Source organism: Poeciliopsis prolifica, unplaced genomic scaffold, assembly GCF_027474105.1.
Source record: "Poeciliopsis prolifica strain line A6 unplaced genomic scaffold, Auburn_PproV2 SCAFFOLD066, whole genome shotgun sequence".
Taxonomy (NCBI): domain Eukaryota; kingdom Metazoa; phylum Chordata; class Actinopteri; order Cyprinodontiformes; family Poeciliidae; genus Poeciliopsis; species Poeciliopsis prolifica.
The window spans coordinates 731,022-749,369 of record NW_026562441.1 but is presented as its reverse complement, the minus strand read 5'-3'; the positions used below and the strand labels follow the sequence as shown (position 1 = coordinate 749,369).

Below are 18,348 nucleotides of genomic sequence, written 5' to 3'. Positions count from 1 at the left end.
GGGCAAAAATGACAATAATTCAAATAATAATAATAATAAAAAAAATCAGGCAAAATAAAATGTTTCCAACTCAGTTTCTTTCAGTAAAAAACTCATGAAGCTTTTACAAAAACTGCAGGTGTGTGTCTGAGTTTGGTGATTGTTTGGTTAAATTATGTTTGTTTTTTATTCAGTGGGTAGAAAATCCAGACATTTTATTCCAACCGGAGTATCAATAGTTCATCATAAAATTATTGAAGTAAAAGTTCAGTAAAAATACTCTTAAAAGTAGCCCACATTTAAAAAGTCAGTCAAGTAAATATTATTGAGTAAATGTGAACAGTTACTACCTCAGGATATGATTAGTAAATTAGTAACTTTTACCACTTTACTGCTCAAGTATTTAATGTTTTCTATAAGCTCGGTTTGGTAGCTTATCCGATAAGAGCTATCAGATTCTGTGACCGTAATATTCATAACATTAAGTGCAACAGCGCCTCCTGCGGTCACACGGTGGTAACAACGTGATGTAACACCGGACTGTAATTCCACCTTTGGACCAGCAGGGGAGCCAAAGCAGCGCCTGACAGCAGTTACATCACATCAATTTCAACTCTTATTATTAACACTAACATCATTTAAAACATGAGTTCATCTCAGCTGGTTATTTATTCTCATTTCTAAAGTTTTTAATTCAGCTGCATCCGGATGCAGAGAGGATCAGTGAGGGAACAAACATGTTCATGTTCATGTGTGTGTGTGTGTGTGTGTGTGTGTGTGTGTGTGTGTGTGTGTGTGTGTGTGTGTTGTGTGTGTGTGTGTGTGTGTGTTGGTTACATGTGGTAACAGGATGTGTGTTTCTCTGACTTCCTGGAGCTGCGGGTCGCTGCGGGTCGCTGCGGGTTCCTGCAGTCCCGCCTCCTCTGCTGCTTTCCGGGTTAAACAGATCCGCACCGGCGCGTCGCTGCGTCCATCCTGAGCTGCTTCATTTCATCCAAACATCAACGCAGGTTCAGAAAACTGTTGGCTTCCGATGGTTCAGGGTTTTTTGCGTGTTGTTTTCATTTTGTGAACCGGGCGGGATGTGCGCCAGACTGCAGGGATGATGATGATGATGGTCCCTGGAAATCATCTAATTATCCAGAGAAAGGAGCCGCAGGCACGACGTCACGCAGTGGGCGGGGCTTCACAGCAGACAAGATGGTGAGGCTTAATTCACCAAACAACTTTCAACCCTCAGAAACTTCTCTGGTTTTCATAAACCTTTAAAACAAAACAAACTGAACCACGGATTGACTGTTCAGATTCTGTTTTGGGGGAATTTTAGAACTTTAATTAAATTTTCCACATTAGCCAGAGGTTCAGACAGAATAAATTGCTTAAATTGAAGCAACATGAAGTTGCTAAAAATGCTTCAGCAACAAGGCAATTCAGAAAGCTTTAATCCATAAAACACAACAGAGTAAACAATTATGAGACAAAAAAACATCCTTAAATCTGCAGCAAAATATTAATAAATTTTCTACCAAAAAAACTTTTTGATAAAAGTTTTCTGTTTAGTGTTTTGGTCTGAACTAGTTTTGTTTACAGAGACTTCATAATTAATTTTATTTGTTGTTTTGTTTATTTATTTATTGCAGATATTTAAAATATTTTCCAGTTCCAGAGTTAAATATTCATTAGGATTTTAAGTTTATCGATCTGTGAGAATCAATAAAGTCATAATTATGAGATTAGCATTAAAATACTGGAAAATGGTCTCAAAGCATCAATATTATCATTTATCACAATAATTTCTTTGAGAATATATTGACCAGTCTGTTATTGTGACAGAGAAAAACAGCCTTGGAGTTCTTTGTTTCCTTTTTGTTTGTTTCCTTTTTCTTTGTTTCCTTTGTTTCAGACCTTCTGCCATGACAGCAGCAGATCTTTAAGCCTTCAGTGGTTTATAAACTGACATTCAGAAGGCTGATTTTGTAACCGTCTTTATGTGGCTCTGAAGGCTCAGACCAGATTCCAATGAGACGTTACTTATTAACACAAATAAATCCCTGTTCTTTAGAGATCTCAACCAATTTTACGTCAAAATAAAGCATCACTTTGTGTCCAATCTCAATAAATAAAAAAGTAAAAACAAAGAGAATTAGAGTCTATTAGTCTTAAAATGTTATAAAGTAATTTTTTAAGCTCCATGAATTCACTTTACCATTTTACTGAAGTAAAAGCAGCGACACTTTGAAATACAGTTACTCAAGTAAACGTAAGTCATTACTACCAGCTCTGTTATTGGGTTAGAGATGGTAAAATTAACTTTAGGATCATGTGTTTCATGTTACGCAAAAAAAAAAAAAAAAAGTCAAAATCCCTTTTATTTGTCTGTTTAAATCTATAAAAAGAAACAAAATTCCTGATTCATCTTTGGTTTATTTCTTTAAAAATGTTCCTGTGTGTAAATTAAGAAACCTGATGTAAAATTTAAAACTAAACTTTGACATGAAGGTACAAACCTGAACCTCTTTATTGCACTTTCTCTGTATTTTATAACTGTAGGTAGGAGTCATCCTCAGTTTTTCCCTTTTCCCTACTTATCACGCCTCGGTTATAAAACTAGACTTAGCAAACTTCCTGGCATGCGCAGCCTGAACTTAAACAAGTGGCCTCTTCTGTGTCAAACACACATCGATCAGTCGGCTCCCTGCAGGTCAGCGTCTGTTGCTCTGCGACTTCAACAGGTAAAAATATCTGTGCTCTCTTCTCTCACTCCGAAATGCTGAACATTTTTATACAAGTCAGCGTCACGTTTAATTCACTTTAGCTCATTTCTTGCGTTAAAAAGGAAGGTTTGCGCTGCTGGAAAGAGGAATGAACAAAATTAGCTGCTTCTGAGTTTTTGACAGATTTGGGTTTTTTGGACAAAATCAGCAGAATCTCAGGAAATTTGTCAGAGAAACTGCAAACTGGACTCTGGTGATGCAAATAAGACAATGACTAAAGTTAAGCTAAGTTTGCCTGTCAGTGCTTAAAAGTTACATAACTGAGTTTCTGGAAAACAGTTTTTATGCAAAATAAATAAATATAAACAGAGAATAAAAAAAAAAAGGTAGAAATGATCTGTCATTACAACAGAGTTGGTAACTCGTTACCTGAGGACCTTTTGCAAAGAATTATGACGTATTTTTACTCTTACTTGAGGAATATTTCTGGATTTTCTTCCCACTGAATGAAGAACAACCAGGTTTTAATCAAAATTCATTAACAGTTATTGTTAAAGTTTCATAAGTTTTAAATTGAAACAAAACTGATTTGGAAACTTTTTTTTTTTACCTGATTGAATGTTTTTGTAACTCTTATTTATACAATTAGTTTTTTGTTTTGGTCCTTAAAATACTAACATTTCCATTTAACTTTATATTTTGGTCCGTCTGATGACTTTTGAATATTAACTTACTGATCATTTGATCATTTATTCAGTACTTTAGGAGACTTTTTTACCAAATACTTTTTTACCCTTACTTGAGTAATTTCTTGCTTTTTGATTACTTTGGTAAATCAGTTGAAGTGCTACTTTGACTTGAATACAATTTTTGGGAACTTTTCTCACCTCTGCATTACAGAGGTAGTTAATCATACCAAAATGATTAACTAATGTCCACATTTTAACTATATTCTTTTATATTTTATCAATTAATAGTTTATTTTTTTACTAAATATCTGCTGTAAAAGATAAAATGAGTTTTACGTTTAGACAGAAGGGCATTGTTGTCTTTGCAGCAATTTTATTATTTATTTTTCTACAGTTGTTGAGAATAAGTCTAACCATTTCGGTTTGGTTTTTCCACCTAAAATAATGACCAAAAACATTAAAATCGAATTTAAAGACTTTTTTCACACCAGCATGAAAATGCTCTACCGTAGTAAATAATTAAGATATGTTTATAGATAAATGCAAACATCTGATATATGATTTATCTTGTGCTTCTGTCAACTGTCAAGTTAAAGTACCATATTATTTTAGGTTTGGTAAATGTAGCAGTGGATCAGAATAATGACATTAACAAAATGTTTTTGGAGTGAAAACAAACACGGGTAAACCAATGGCACTTTCCTAAACCCGTTAAAGTTTTACCAGAGCAAAGCTGTGTTCAAATTAACATTTTGGAAAAGTGTAGTGTGTTAAAACAAAGAGTGTAAAGTTCTAACATTGTATCTAATGGAACGAAACAAAACTGTTATGGTTAGCTTGTAAATAACTGTTATGTAATATATCTTACCCAACAAAGCCGTAACTGTTGATATTTATGGCTATCAGATGATAAGATAACATTGTGATAAAGCAATGACTCTGTTAGCTTCTAAAGTTCTGACATGTGACTGAATCAAACTGTTAGCATTAGCTTTCATAGTATATTAAAAAAAACAAAGTTCTTAGTTTTAATCTCTAGCTTGTAAAGTTCTGGTTTCCATTAGCTTATTCCGGCTAACATGTTAGCCAAGCCGTTTCCATTAGTTTTTTTAAAGTTTGGGCTAACACTGTGCCTGACAGTTTTTGTTATTTTACTGTTTTAGCCAACATTGTGTGTCAGGAAGAATATGCTGTTACATTTAGCTACAGCTGTGGCTAACGCACCTCATAAAGTAAAGTTGCTATTAGCTAGTGAAGCTGTGGCTAACAGCAGTTAGCAAGTGACATGATTTTCAACATTATAAATTCTAAAGTTTTTCAACTGATGCTTTCACCAACATTACATATTCTAAGTTAATGTTTCTCCAAATTTTGAATTTTTAGTTGGTTTCTGAAATTCACTGTGATTCTATGGAGTTGATGGGTTTTACAGAGTTTGTTCTTTTGTTGATTCATATTGATGTAAAAAATATTTACTTGTTAATCCAAATGGACTTTTCAGGATTCTGAATACAGGAGGTGCAGCACGTCTAATGACCGAGACGCCATGGAGCTTGGGCAAAACGGAGCCTCCAAGCACCAGGTAACCGCCGGCCGTCATGCTAGCAATATTTTAACTTAGAAGAGACTCGTCTTTTGGCTAAGGAATATTTTTTTCAGTCTGCAGGTGCAAACAAACACGGTTCCACCGTTAGCTTCCACAATATTCACTATAAAGTGAAGCAGGGAGGAGGATGTTTCTGCATGAAGAAGGCCACAACCAAAGACATCCTCATTGACTTGAAGTGAGTACAGGCATGTGTCCAAAACACTGACATTTATCTTAAATAGATCTAAATACTTAGATTTTAAAGTAGCAAAGCTGAAATAAAAGGTTATGTTTCTGAGATTTTTCTAATTTCAAGTTGTTTTATGAGATCTGAGCTCTATCTACGCTCACAATGCAAAATCCTGAACACTACAACATCACAGCCAGCAGGTATGCAAACTGTCCAAGAAACAAAACACCCTGAATTTGTTGGTCTACGTGCCATCGGCTGGGAGGCAAAACGTGACATGATCGGACCTGTTCTTTGGTTCCAGATCAAATACCACATGTTGGGAAGCAAAGGAAGGAAGCGTTGCTTTGTGAAGCGACTCCGGTTTTCTGCTTTGCCTCTGCAGCACACATCGTCCGTTCTGCAGGCTGTTATAGCACAATACCTTTGAGCTTAAACCAACAAACAGACACAGTAGCAGGATGCCGATCTATTTAAATAGCCTGACACAATGAGAAAGTTCAGGGTGTTAAAGTCACAGAATCAAGTTGGCTTTAAGGATTTCACTGTTGTGTAACAAACGCAATTATAAAGAAAATTAGCAGTGAGGTGCAAAGCTGGTGAGGCACTGACTGAATCATAATCATATTAGCAAATATAGACTCTTTGATTGTTATTGTTTACATAAGTTTTGCGCATGCAGACAACACTGCAGGCAAAAAGATGTTCTTCTACACATGCTGCATCGCCGCCGTAGAATAACTCCGTTAACTCAATCAAACTTGGTCAGGCGGATGTTATTATTTCATGCTGTGCTCCACAACAAAGGAAAATAACATTAAAGTGAAACTCAAAACCGCTTCTTTCCTGCTGCTTTAGTTACTCTGCAAATTTAGCCCAACAATCTGAGTTGAGATTTTTTAATCACTATCAAGATTTTACCAAACTCTGGATCTTCCTGGCATCATTAATATCAGATCATTGATTCCCACAGACGTTATAGTTGGGCATAAATTATGAATATATTTAATGAAGATTCCTTCAGCTCCAGTTATTCTGACTGTAATTTAGCCCAACAGACACAAAAATGTTGTTTTTATTTAATTTGAAGACGTACCAAGCTGTGGATCATCCCAGCATCATTAATATCATATAATTGATGACTACAGATGTCATAGTTAACCAATCACTGCTCTTCCACTATAAACCCAAACAGGCAGTAGAGGGATGGATCCTGAGTTTATTTGGTCTCTGGTGCATCTGATGCTGTTCTTAGAAACAAAACTTCATTGTGTGGATGTTGTGGAAAGTATATTTGGTCAAAGTTCAGGGTGTGTGTTTCTATGCATGCAGGATACTGTACACAATGCCTGGTATCTTCATTATATTCCTGTTGGTTTAATCATTGACAGAGTTGAAGGAGGGTTGAAACTTTATTTAAACTCACATGACTTTGAAGCGTACATCCAGCAGATTTTACTCCGCTAACTTTCCCCTCACTGCTGTGTGAAGTAAAAACTGTTATTATTTCTGTTAAGAATCTTATTTTAGTTCTTTAGTCATTTAACACGAGTATTGCTCAGTTTGTTAAAACGTGCTCAGTTTGTTAAAACGTGCTCAGTTTGTTAAAACGTGTTCAGTTTGTTAAAACGTGCAGGTCAAGGAGTCTCTGAAGAATCAGGTTTCCTTTTGACCTCTCCTTGTTCCCGTAGGCTGTCAATGACTAAAATAAGGCGCCAAAGTTTGTTAACAGATAACAACAGACAGTTTAGGTAAATACAGTAAGATGGAATAAGCCTAAGGTCTAACAAATTTCTCCATTGAATGTCAGAAGCTCAGAGTACGTACGAGGTCTGACAATGTTTTTGCTTTGGAAAATTGTTCCATTAGCATCCTGATTTTTGGGAACTCCCATATTTTGACCAAGAAGATGTTTGTCAACTAAATAACTGACCTTTCAGTAAGGAGAGCTGCATCCTGTCCACCCTGCGGCTACTGACTGTGCATTAACCTGTTCAACTGGGTCTGGGCCAGGTGTGACCACATTGTATAGACTAGAGTCCTATGTATTGTGAGAGCTTGCAGCTCCAAGTCAGAGCTCATTGTAGCTACAGCTGCTGTGTTGTGGTTGCTGTGTGTTCTCCGTTTGCAAACGACAGAGAAATAAAGATTTTGCTCTTTGCCATTTGCCAGAGTCTCAACCTGATCTGTTACTACAGATTAGATTTTGTTTTTTCCACAGCTGTTCATATGAAGAGTTTACTGGTGGCTCTGGTGGTTTGGCTGCGGCTAAAATCTAACAGAAAAGAAAGACAAGTGATGGATTTTCTTGAAAATTATGGGGTTTTCTACCAAATGGACATTAAGATCTATTGAATCAGCAACAAAATCCCATATTTTGTTTTAACTGGTGACTGTATGTCCAAAACCAGCAAGGCAACTTGCAGCATCATGGTATCGATTAGAAAGTCTCTGAATGAATGACTTAACATTTTTCACGTTGACATAAAATGCAGAGTCAGCATTACTGACGCAGCACTCTGTAGTTTTACTGATAGAAAATCGTAAGCAGTTTTAGTTCCTTGTTGCATGCAGTCACACTAGTTACACCCCTCGGGATGCAGAACTGAAACTGGAGCTTCACTGTCATCAAAACATTGGAAAATGTCCTGAAAAAAACACATAGTAGGCAAATTTAGAGAAAAAACTTTGTCATTCATCTGTCTTATATTTTTCTCACCAATTTTTCAGTAGATTTTATCCAATCCGATCTGTTTAAATTATATTTCTTCCACTATGTATTATCTTAGATATTTTAATTTATTTTAGGAATATTAAACATACAGTCAGCATGAAAGAAGTTGGTTTTCAGAAAGTTTTTTCCAACTCAAGTCAGTTTGTTGTTGTATTAATCTGAGAAAGCAGCTTGGTGCCCCCCCCCCCCCATAAATGTTTATATTTTAACACCGACCATAGATCTATAATTTTAACATTTATTTATTAAGAATGAGCATTTTGCATTTTATTAAATTTGAATTCAACAGTTTCAGCATAGATAAATTAAAATATGTTAAATAAACCAAAGTACACTTTGTAAAACTGCAAATAATCTTTATATTGTTGTGTCACCATAGCAATAATCTGATGCTATGTGTTTAAGGTTTGTTCACAAATAAATCTCATCAGATATTAATTATCAGTGGTGATCTATATTGAAATGCTGTAACTGATGGTGATTTTAACTGGGGCCCCTGAATCACATTCTGCTTAGCTTAAGGTAACTCTTTTTGGTCGGCCTGCAGCAGTTTTAAATCTAGTCTGTTCTGTGCTTTAATCCTACAGAAAATCATTTTTAACTTATTCCATTAAATTAAATCACAAGATACCTTGAATACACCTGACAGTTCACCTCTCACCCTCAGTCTGATGGAAAATCTGATAATCTTCCAGGATTAAATGTTTATCTTTATTGAGATCAGAACAATTCTCCAAAAGGTTAAAGATCTTTCTGTCTGATAACGCTGGTTATGAAAACACCCAGGCCTGTTATTATAATGTTATGAAAACTTTGGGCAAACAGCGTCTTGTTTCATGTTGGTTCTGACGGCTCTGAGTCGTTCAGCTGCTGTTTTATTGTTTATTTTGTCTAATTATTGACGGAGTTAAAGCCTGGGTCAGTCTGTGTTGCACGTGAAGCTGAGCTCTCCTGCAAACTCGTGTTTTTAGCAGTTTACTGCTGTCTGATGGTAAAAATTGTCTCATTTGACTGGATAAGGCAGATTATCCACCTTGAGATTTTTGGTTTTATGATTTTAATCATCCTCATTATTCTCGTTTTAAACTGTAAATTCATTGTATGTTTAATCTCAGCTGTATGGATGTTACAAAATGTTCCTGCGGTCAAAGGGCGGAGAGTTTTTATTGGATAATGATGGTAAGGTGAGCTGACCGTTTTCTGCAGAGTTGCACTGAAGCAACAATAAAACCTTCCTCTTTATGTATTTAACTTCCAAGATGACAGTTTTAGCATGTTTTCAGATTTGCAAAGTTAGAAAACTCTAAAATACACAGGAGCATTTATTTGTACTTTCACATAAATTCACCATAAAAAGAATTGAATTGCTTTTAGTTGTAATACATGGCTTGTTGAGCTGACAAAACAAAAACTCAACAAATTTGCTACGTTTCCTTCTTAAATTTTGAACGACTTTTTAAAATGTCGCCAAAGGAAAGAACTTTAAATTTGAAGTGAATAAATTAGTAATTTATTTGTAATGTTGGCGTCACAAACAGGAAGTAGAGGTTGAGTCTTTCAGCCTCCATCTTTACAGGTTTTGATCCTCCTTTTAAAACGTGTTAATTGTTTGAATGGTGGTCGAATTAAAGCGACGGTGACGTGTGTCGCCAGAGGTTCTGTAATCAGCAGCTGGGTTCTGTTTCATGACCGGTTCCTTTCACGTTTGGTCCTCCTCAGGGCTCATGAAGCCGGGCCTGAACGCCATCATGGGAGCAACAGGAAGCGGGAAGTCATCGTAAGTCAACTGCATCTGTTTGTTATAAAGCTCTCACCTTTCCTGCATGTTTTCACTTAAACTGAGACAAAATGAGCTCAAACGTTCTTCCCTTTTTAGACCAGGATACGAATGAGGTCAAATCCAGAATTATTTCTATAATTAATCAGTTTTTTTGTGTGTTTATTGTTGGGAATAATGTCATGTTGGTGAAAACAAAACCATTTTCTAACTGATCACTGAGAAAATGGCTCCCAATTTTCCACGTCCTTCCTGTTTCCTGAAGATGGAAATAAAAACATCTCATCCATAACTGGTTCACATGGTTTGTATTCTTAGCCTGATTTCACACCAACCCTAATAATAATAATAATAATGAGAGTAATAATAAATAATCCCAACTCCAGTCCGTTTGTCTAAAAGTCTGGTGTGCTCAGGTTCTTCTTCAGAGGTTTTTGTGTTGTTTCCTTCTGCAGCGCCCCCACAGGCGAGGAGAGGCAAATGTTTGGTTCGTTTAACAATGCAGTGTGAAAGCAGCAGCTGGAAATCAAACAAATGTTTGATTAAGAACCAAGTTTTTTAGCTGCTGTGGTTCTTTCTGCAGTGTTTCTGCTTCTCTCCTGTGGGCGCTACAGCAAGAACCACTGAAGGCAAAAACACAAAGACCTCTGAAGAAAAGCCAAAAGTTTATTTCCTTCTTCACAAAATGTAAACAAAAATGGAGCAGCATCAGATTTCAGTGGTTGTAGAATTTCTCTTATGTCACAAACCGTTGCTCCTGCTAGCACGAGGCTAACGTGTTTGTTGTGGTTGTATTTACCCAGAATGCCCTGTGCTTGTGGGCCCTATGCCTGCTCCTGCCTTGTGGAACAGTCTGATTCACTAGATGTTATATGCATTCGCTCTGCACCAGAGTTCACTGCAACCTCACACTGACAGGTTTATCGGTGACATCAGAGTTCAGTTGAACATTCTCACCTCCCCTAATGAACTAGAGTTTAATTGAAGTGGACTAAACAGCGCTGGTGTGAATGCACCTTTAGAATCAAGCCCCGCCTTATTTGCTGCTGCTGGTTTTTCTCCAGGTTCCTGGACGTTTTGGCAGCCAGAAAAGACCCTGCAGGTCTTTCAGGAGAAGTCCTGATCGACGGCGCTCCGCAGCCTCCCAACTTCAAATGTCTGTCTGGATATGTGGTGCAGGTAGGCGAAAGCAGTCAGGAAGCCAGACCCACAGAAACCAGCTTGAAATGTTTTTCTGCTCAGGAATGTTCCCTGGAAGGGAAGGAAGAGACGCCTGCAACAATACGACCCGCTTCTTCGGCCAAATCTCATTAAATAAACTGTTTTGAAACTCAAAGTCGCAGCAGAGGAAGTTTGATTCAAGGACAGAAATAAAGGTGCATCCAGCTGCAGCTGATGTTTGAGTTTTTCTAAGCGGCAGCTTCCTGTCTGCAGGACGACGTCGTGATGGGAACCCTGACGGTCAGACAGAACTTCCTCTTCTCTGCCGCGCTGCGTCTGCCGTCCTCCATCAGCCAGAAGGAGAAGGAGCAGAAGGTGGAGAAACTGATCCAGGAGCTGGGACTGGGACGAGTCGCTAACTCCAAGGTGAGCTGAAAAATGTTCCAACATAATATGACGCCATGAAAAATGAATAAACATCTCGATACGTTTCGCATTTTGTCACAGAACATGACGTTGAATGGGTTGCTTGTGGTAAACGTCGGCCATACGCTGCGTTTCAGGTGGGAACTCAGCTGATTCGTGGGATCTCAGGCGGGGAGAGGAAGAGGACGAACATCGGCATGGAGCTGATCATCGACCCGCCCGTCCTCTTCCTGGATGAACCCACCACGGGGCTCGACGCCAGCACCGCCAACTCTGTGCTGCTGCTGCTGAAGAGGTGAACAGCACCTAACCGGTTTCCCCCCAGTTAGGCCACATAATAACTTATTTACTTTTTATAATCCCATTTGTGAATCTGTTTTTGACCAGCTTACTATAAATTGAAATATCATTCCTATAATCACATTTGAGTATTATTCACACTTTGTAGACCTGAGCCTTTAATTTATTTCTAAAATGTTTTGGTAGGATGGCGAAACACGGTCGCACCATCATCCTGTCCATCCATCAGCCGGGTACAGCATCTACCGCCTGTTCGACAGCCTCACGCTGCTCGTCAACGGAAAACAGGTCAACATAACCGAAACATCAACGTCTACTGACCAAACAGGAGGCCTAAATGTGAAGAAAAATAATAACAATAACTTTGTTTTATGGTGAAATTGAAACGTCCAGGTTTACCACGGCCCGGCACAGGAAGCGCTGGAGTATTTCTCTGAAATTGGTAAGAAAGTGGATCAAATATTCAACTTGTTTTGATTCAGCAGGGATGTTTTTCAGCTCAGTTTGGGTTTTTTTCTTCCAGGGTATCACTGCGAGGCTCACAACAACCCTGCTGATTTCTTCCTGGACGTCATCAACGGAGACTCGACCGCCGTCACCCTCAGCAGCCTGGAAGGAGACGGTAGGAGCTTTTAATCCAGTAAATAACTGTGATTGTTCACTGCTTCTTTGAAAAAATGATTATGGTTAACCCACTAATTTATGGTGCCAAATATAGCTAGACGACATTAATGAGGGGTGATTCGTCATGGTCTTTGAAATCTAAACAAACACAGTGATTGGGACTTATCAGAATCTCTTTCTGGTCCCAGGAGATGGACATGTGCCACTTGGGGTGAGTTTTCAACAGAGAGTAAGGACTTGATGAATAGGACATAGGGACAATGGGTTGGTTCGGTTCGGTTCGGTTTGGTAAGAGTGGAGCTGCTGGTGCTGAGGCAGAAAAATATTACAGCTTGAGACACAACAAGACGTATTAGTCGTCACGTCTGTTGTTGCACTAATATGGCGCCAAGTTAGACATTTGGGTTTAATCTGCCCAACTGGTGGTTGAAATACTCCTCTGGACACAGAGGACCATAAAGTAGCGAGCTAACCCGCACCGTGTCTTACCACTGTGGACAAAACAAAATCTAATCTGTAGTAACAGATCAGGTTGAGACTCTGGCAAATGGCAAAGAGCAAAATCTTTATTTCAGTCGTTTGCAAACGGAGAAAACACAGTAACCTCAACACAACAGCTGTACCTGCAATGGGTTCTGACTTGGAGCTGCAAGCTCTCACAATACATAGGACTCTAGTCTATACAATGTGGTCACACCTGGCCCAGACCCAGTTGAACAGGTTAATGCACAGTCACTCTTAACAGGGTATAGAGAGAGTGCAATATCCATCCTTAGGGTAAGTTAATTGTTCAGATGATAAACATTTTTGTTCAAAAATAGGTGTGTTTCCAAAATTCAGGTTTACTAATGGAACAATTTTGCATAACAAGAACATTATCAGACTTTGTACGTTTAGCGCGTAGCCTTAGCTTGTGACATTTAATGGAGAAATTTGTTGAGCCTTAGGGTTTATTCCATCTCACTACAATTACCTAACCTGTTTATTGTTATCTGTTAACAAACACTGGTGCCTTATTTTAGTTACTGACAACCTACTGGAACTTTTCCAAGGAGAGGTCAAAGGAAACCTGATTCTTCAACGACTCCTTGACCTGCACGTTTTAACAAACTGAACAATACTAGTGTTAAATGAATAAAGAATTAAAATAAAATTCTTGAACAAAATAATAACACAATTTTTACTTCACCACTCAATGATGCTTCGGTCTGCATCAAGTAAAAGTGAACAGGGTTGGTGCCTAGCTGTTGATCTCAGTCTGAGTTCATTTGACTGAAAGTTGTTTTTCTTGTTGCAGACTCTCAACAGGATGCAGAATCAATATCCAAGTCCAGAAAAGGAATTGAGGACAAATTGGTGGAGGAGTACAGAAACTGCCAGTACTACAAACAGACTAAAGACGAGCTGGGTAAGTTCAAGAGAATGAGATTTACCCCAAAAACCTTTGGAGAGACAAAGACCCTACGAAGGCAGACTATTGATTAACTAATGAAGCCAGATCTTTATTGGCAGAAACATTGACAGAGGCCACTTTGTCTTGAGAAATGTTAGTTTTCACATAATTTTCTTACCTTTTTCTTCTAGAAAGGATTTGTCAGGGAAAGCCAACAACCAAGAGTTCTCGGTTCAGGACCATCACCTACAACACCAGCTTCCAGACCCAGTTCAGATGGGTTCTGAAGAGAACGTTCCGCAACCTGGCGCTGAACCCGCAAACCTCCATCGCCCAGGTAATGAAGCTCTTCCCTGAACTAAACAGTAAACTGTGAAGTTCTGCAGCAGCATCTGCTGGACAAGAAGAGGAACTGCACTTTCAAACACATGAAGTGTCTGAGTTTCAGAAGCAGCAGTCTAACTGGCTCTGAGTCACACAGTTGTTCTGAGTTTGTTCAGAGTTTGTTTTGTGTGTTTCAGGTGGCGGTGACGCTCTTCCTCGCTCTGGTTGTCGGAGCGCTTTTCTTCGACGTCCAGCTGGATGACAGCGGCATCCAGAACAGGTATTTCCCTCCGTTATAATCCAGAGCCGGGTTTGTGGGTGTGATGTCACTCTGCTTCCTGACTTGGCCTCGTCTCTGTGTTGTTGTGTTTCCAGGACCGGCGCTCTCTTCTTCATCGTGGTGAATCAGTGTTTCAGCTCGCTGTCGGCCGCTGAACTCTTCATCACAGAGAGGAAACTCTTCATGTGGGTCTGACTCACAAATCACATATTCTGACCCTAAATGACATTTAGATTGAGAACTGAGTAGCAAACATAATTCATCTTTACGGAGGAGGCTTACTGATGGAAGCTATCATATTTCTCTCTCTGCAGCCATGAATACATCAGCGGTTACTACAGACTCTCTGTCTACTTCCTGTCTAAGATCCTGTCTGACATCATCACTCTGAGGACCATCCCCGCCATCGTCTTCACCTGCGTCGCCTACTTCATGGTTGGTAGGTAAAATACTGTGATTGTAGGAGAAATTATTTTACTGTAATTATGAAGTCGTAGCATGTCAAATTTAAAGGATTAAGTTAAACCTTGTGGCGTCTTTATGGGAAATGAAAAACTGGATCTGAAGTAAAAACATGAATAACTGCCTGAGCTGCTGCTTTGTAGTTGCATATATGAATCTAAATGGCAGAGAAATGGGGAGTTAATCTCATATTTTCACCACGTTATCAATTCATTTATGGATTTTACAGTTTGATTAGTGAATCTCATACTTAGTTTGCTAACAATATTCAAATTGCTAACTAAAAATTTAGTTTGTAAGCTAAATATTTTTTCTTGTAAATATATTTAGCTTTCCTACTAAATATTAATTAGCAAACAGATTTTAGTTTGGGAATTTAGTTTGCATGCTAAAAATGTTTTTCATGGTAACTAAATATTTAGTTAGCAAGCAAGATATGTACGTAACTAATTTAGTTAGCTAACTATTTAGCTTGTTAACTAAATATTTAACAAGCTACGGTTATCTTGTTAGCGAGCTTGGCAGCTAAATCTAATTAACTATATTTAACTTTAAATATGCTAACTAGATATCTAGGCTACGAACTAAATATAGCTAGCTGTGTTTAACTATATCTAAATTATACCAATGTATATATTTAGTTCTCAGGTTAAATATTTCCCATTTTTTGCCAGATATTTGTGCAGACATGCAGCTGATTGCTTTGTCCTGGCTGAGGTTCTGTTCTGGTCGGTGTGTTTCAGGCCTGAAGCCGACAGCTGGGTGTTTCTTCACCTTCATGTTCAGCGTGGCTCTGGTGTCGTACACCGCCACCTCCATGGCCTTCGCCATCTCAGCCGACCAGACGGTGGTGGCCATCGCCAACATCTACATGACCATCACCTGCGTCTTCATGATGGTGAATAAACACCAACGATCAAAATGCTCTAAATATTCTTGCAGAGGAAAGACTTAAGACTTAAAATAATGTTTTAAAATGTTTGAAGGAAACTCAACTCTTCTCACATTTATTATTTCTTTGAACAAAATAAAGAGAAGGTTCATCTGTATTTTAATTATGCAGCGTCAGTCCAAAAATCCACCTTTTAATTAAAGTGTAAAACCATCAGTTAACATTAACACAGTTTAATGTCAGTTTGGTTTTTCAATCTGTAATTAATCATGTCATCTGCTAAAAACACATTTTAAAGATCTGATATAATTTTCTGTATTTCCATTAATATTTGTTTTTTTTTTTTTTACTTTCTATTAGCGTTGGCCCACTGTGATTTTTATTTACTAGCTTTTGTTAATAGAGTTTTACATTTACTAAAGCCTCAGTATTTTATCTCTTTTATCATTTTACTGGCTGTATTGTGATATTTGTAAAGCATAATCGATATTACAGCTGAGAAACATTTAAAATGTGATGATTTGTGCAGATCTTTGCAGGTCTGTTGGTGAATGTGACGTCCATCGTCAACTGGCTGGCCTGGCTCAAGTACCTCAGTATACCCAGATATGGGCTCAGTGTACGAACACAAACCAGAAATCATCCTTACACGCTACACTTTCAATTGTGAATTCAACATTTTTAACATGCATGCAGTATTTTTGGCTTATTTTTATTATTTCTTTTTGGTTTTTAGGCTCTGCAAGCAAACGAGTTCCCCGACCTGCAGTTCACCTTGAAAGGAAACATTTCCATGTAAGACGCAGAGAAAAACAAAAACGAACTTTTAGGAGCGACATGAACGTCTCTGCAGCCATGATTACTTTTTTTCTTATTGATTTATTCTATTGATTATTCTGACAGTTGATTCATCAGACTAAAAAAAAATTATATTCTGCATTTTTTTCCTTTTTATATCATGTTAGAAATACTAATAAAAGATACAAATAATAACTTTCAGTACCTAAAATGCATCGATCACTTGATCATCTGCAGCTAAAAGATACTTCCAACATGTTTTTTTTAAATAATCAACTAATTAATTAATAATTGACGAGTAAAAGTTTTTTTTTAACCAAATTAGAACCATCTGAGGCTAAAACAATGTCACTTGAGGACAAAGTTTATTTTTATCTTAAATGTGATATATTTATATTGTTTCCACAAAAAGAATATAAATATATCACATTTAGTGTGACTAAATAATCTTTCCAGAATCTTTACATCTGAGTCTCTATGCTCCAGTTACTGATTAATCAATTACCAAATTAGTTGGTAATTACTTTTAAAACTGACTAATCACGACTAATTTGATTAATTAGTTAATTGTTTCTTCTTTACTCGTTTGTCAACATTTTGACACTTAGTTTGATCTTAACCAGACGATCTTTAATATGTTGCTCATATTTTATTATTAATAGTTTTATATAACGTATCCTTGTATTTTTTGCACTTTAATGATGTTCTTGGGGCCTTTCTAAAAATGCCCACAGCACTATAGATCCACTACCATACTTACAGAAACAACAAATTTGAATATATTAACCTTTTAAAGTCGAATCAACCTGGAATGTTTCATGGCTAAAAGCTCCGTCTCATGATTGTGATCTCATGATTGTGATCTCATGACTGTGATTCCTGTGTGTGTGTTGAGCAGGACAGGTGAGATTTACCTGGAGAAGCAGGGGTGGATTACTCCACCTGGGGTCTGTGGCAGAACCACCTGGCTCTGAGCATCTTGACCGTCTGCTTCCTCATCATCGCATACCTCAAACTGCGCTTCATCAAGAAGTTCACATAAAGCCTTCTGGAAACACTGCAACCAAAGTTTAGATGCAATCTGTTGTTTTCCATCCGTTTGGTTCATTATTGTATTTACGGTTGTTTAACCAGCCAGATAACTTGTTTGTTGTAAAATGTTTCATTTTAAGGCGAATCTTGTACTCACTCCATATTATCACTGCATTGTGCTCTATTAGTGTAGCTTTATTTTGATTTCAGCACTTTAATGCTCAAAGTCATGTAAATTTATCATTTTATATCTGTCATTTTTTCTACAGCAATAAAGTAGTTCCTTTAAAGCAAACAAATACGGAAAGAGTTTGTTTTAAAGTAAATATGATTATATTCCAAGTTTATTTCTTAAATAACTCCAACTCAGATCAGACTTGTTGTTCCCAGTGAACATTGTGACATTTAACACAAACCAAAAACAACATCAGTTGGTTTTTGTTTGACCCTTTTAAGCTTTTATTCAAACAAAAGTAAATCTTTACTAAATAGTAATAGAAAAAAGAATTTTATTTGATAATTGACTTTATATTTTGGTTTAAAAGAAGCCAAAAGAAGAGGCATATTGGATGAATCCTGATGTAAACGGACATTTCTCCTGCTGTCTTTGGGGAAATCCACTTCAATAATAGGAAAGCTGCTTCTGAAAATGTGTGGAGGAAAAACCTCAGTGTAATCTGGATGAGTAACTGTTCCTACAAATCAAAACCTGAAAATGACTCAATCCCACAAATTACCCCAAATAACGAGGCTCAGCTCTGATCTGGCAGGTGGGGCTGAGAGACGGAGACGATGGTGGGTTTGTGCAACCATTTTTATTCATGGCGAAAAGATTTTTCTCAGGTTTATGAACAATGTACCCACTCAGGCCACAGCAACAAACAACGGACAATGGAAAGTCACAAAACTTATAGAAAAAATCTAACTTTTCTATCAAGCAAATTAGTTTTTTTTTTCATAAAAAAATCTCATTTTTGAATTTAAT

The 18,348-nt window shown here is 37.5% G+C and overlaps 1 protein-coding gene across 1 annotated transcript; it reads left to right on the top strand.

Moving 5' to 3' along the window:
• The first annotated feature begins 852 nt into the window (after nucleotides 1-852).
• LOC129351454 (broad substrate specificity ATP-binding cassette transporter ABCG2-like) lies at nucleotides 853-17,683 on the top strand. The gene is given in 22 exon segments (XM_055020308.1): nucleotides 853-1,182; nucleotides 4,884-4,964; nucleotides 5,042-5,166; nucleotides 8,340-8,341; nucleotides 9,614-9,671; nucleotides 10,736-10,850; nucleotides 11,106-11,258; nucleotides 11,396-11,553; nucleotides 11,745-11,788; nucleotides 11,791-11,846; nucleotides 11,952-12,000; nucleotides 12,082-12,180; nucleotides 13,480-13,590; nucleotides 13,767-13,912; nucleotides 14,097-14,179; nucleotides 14,275-14,364; nucleotides 14,494-14,618; nucleotides 15,385-15,539; nucleotides 16,063-16,152; nucleotides 16,270-16,328; nucleotides 17,230-17,246; nucleotides 17,249-17,683. Coding segments are annotated over 22 exon segments (1,944 nt in total). The 5' UTR covers nucleotides 853-1,179; the 3' UTR covers nucleotides 17,374-17,683.
• The last annotated feature ends 665 nt before the right edge of the window (nucleotides 17,684-18,348 follow it).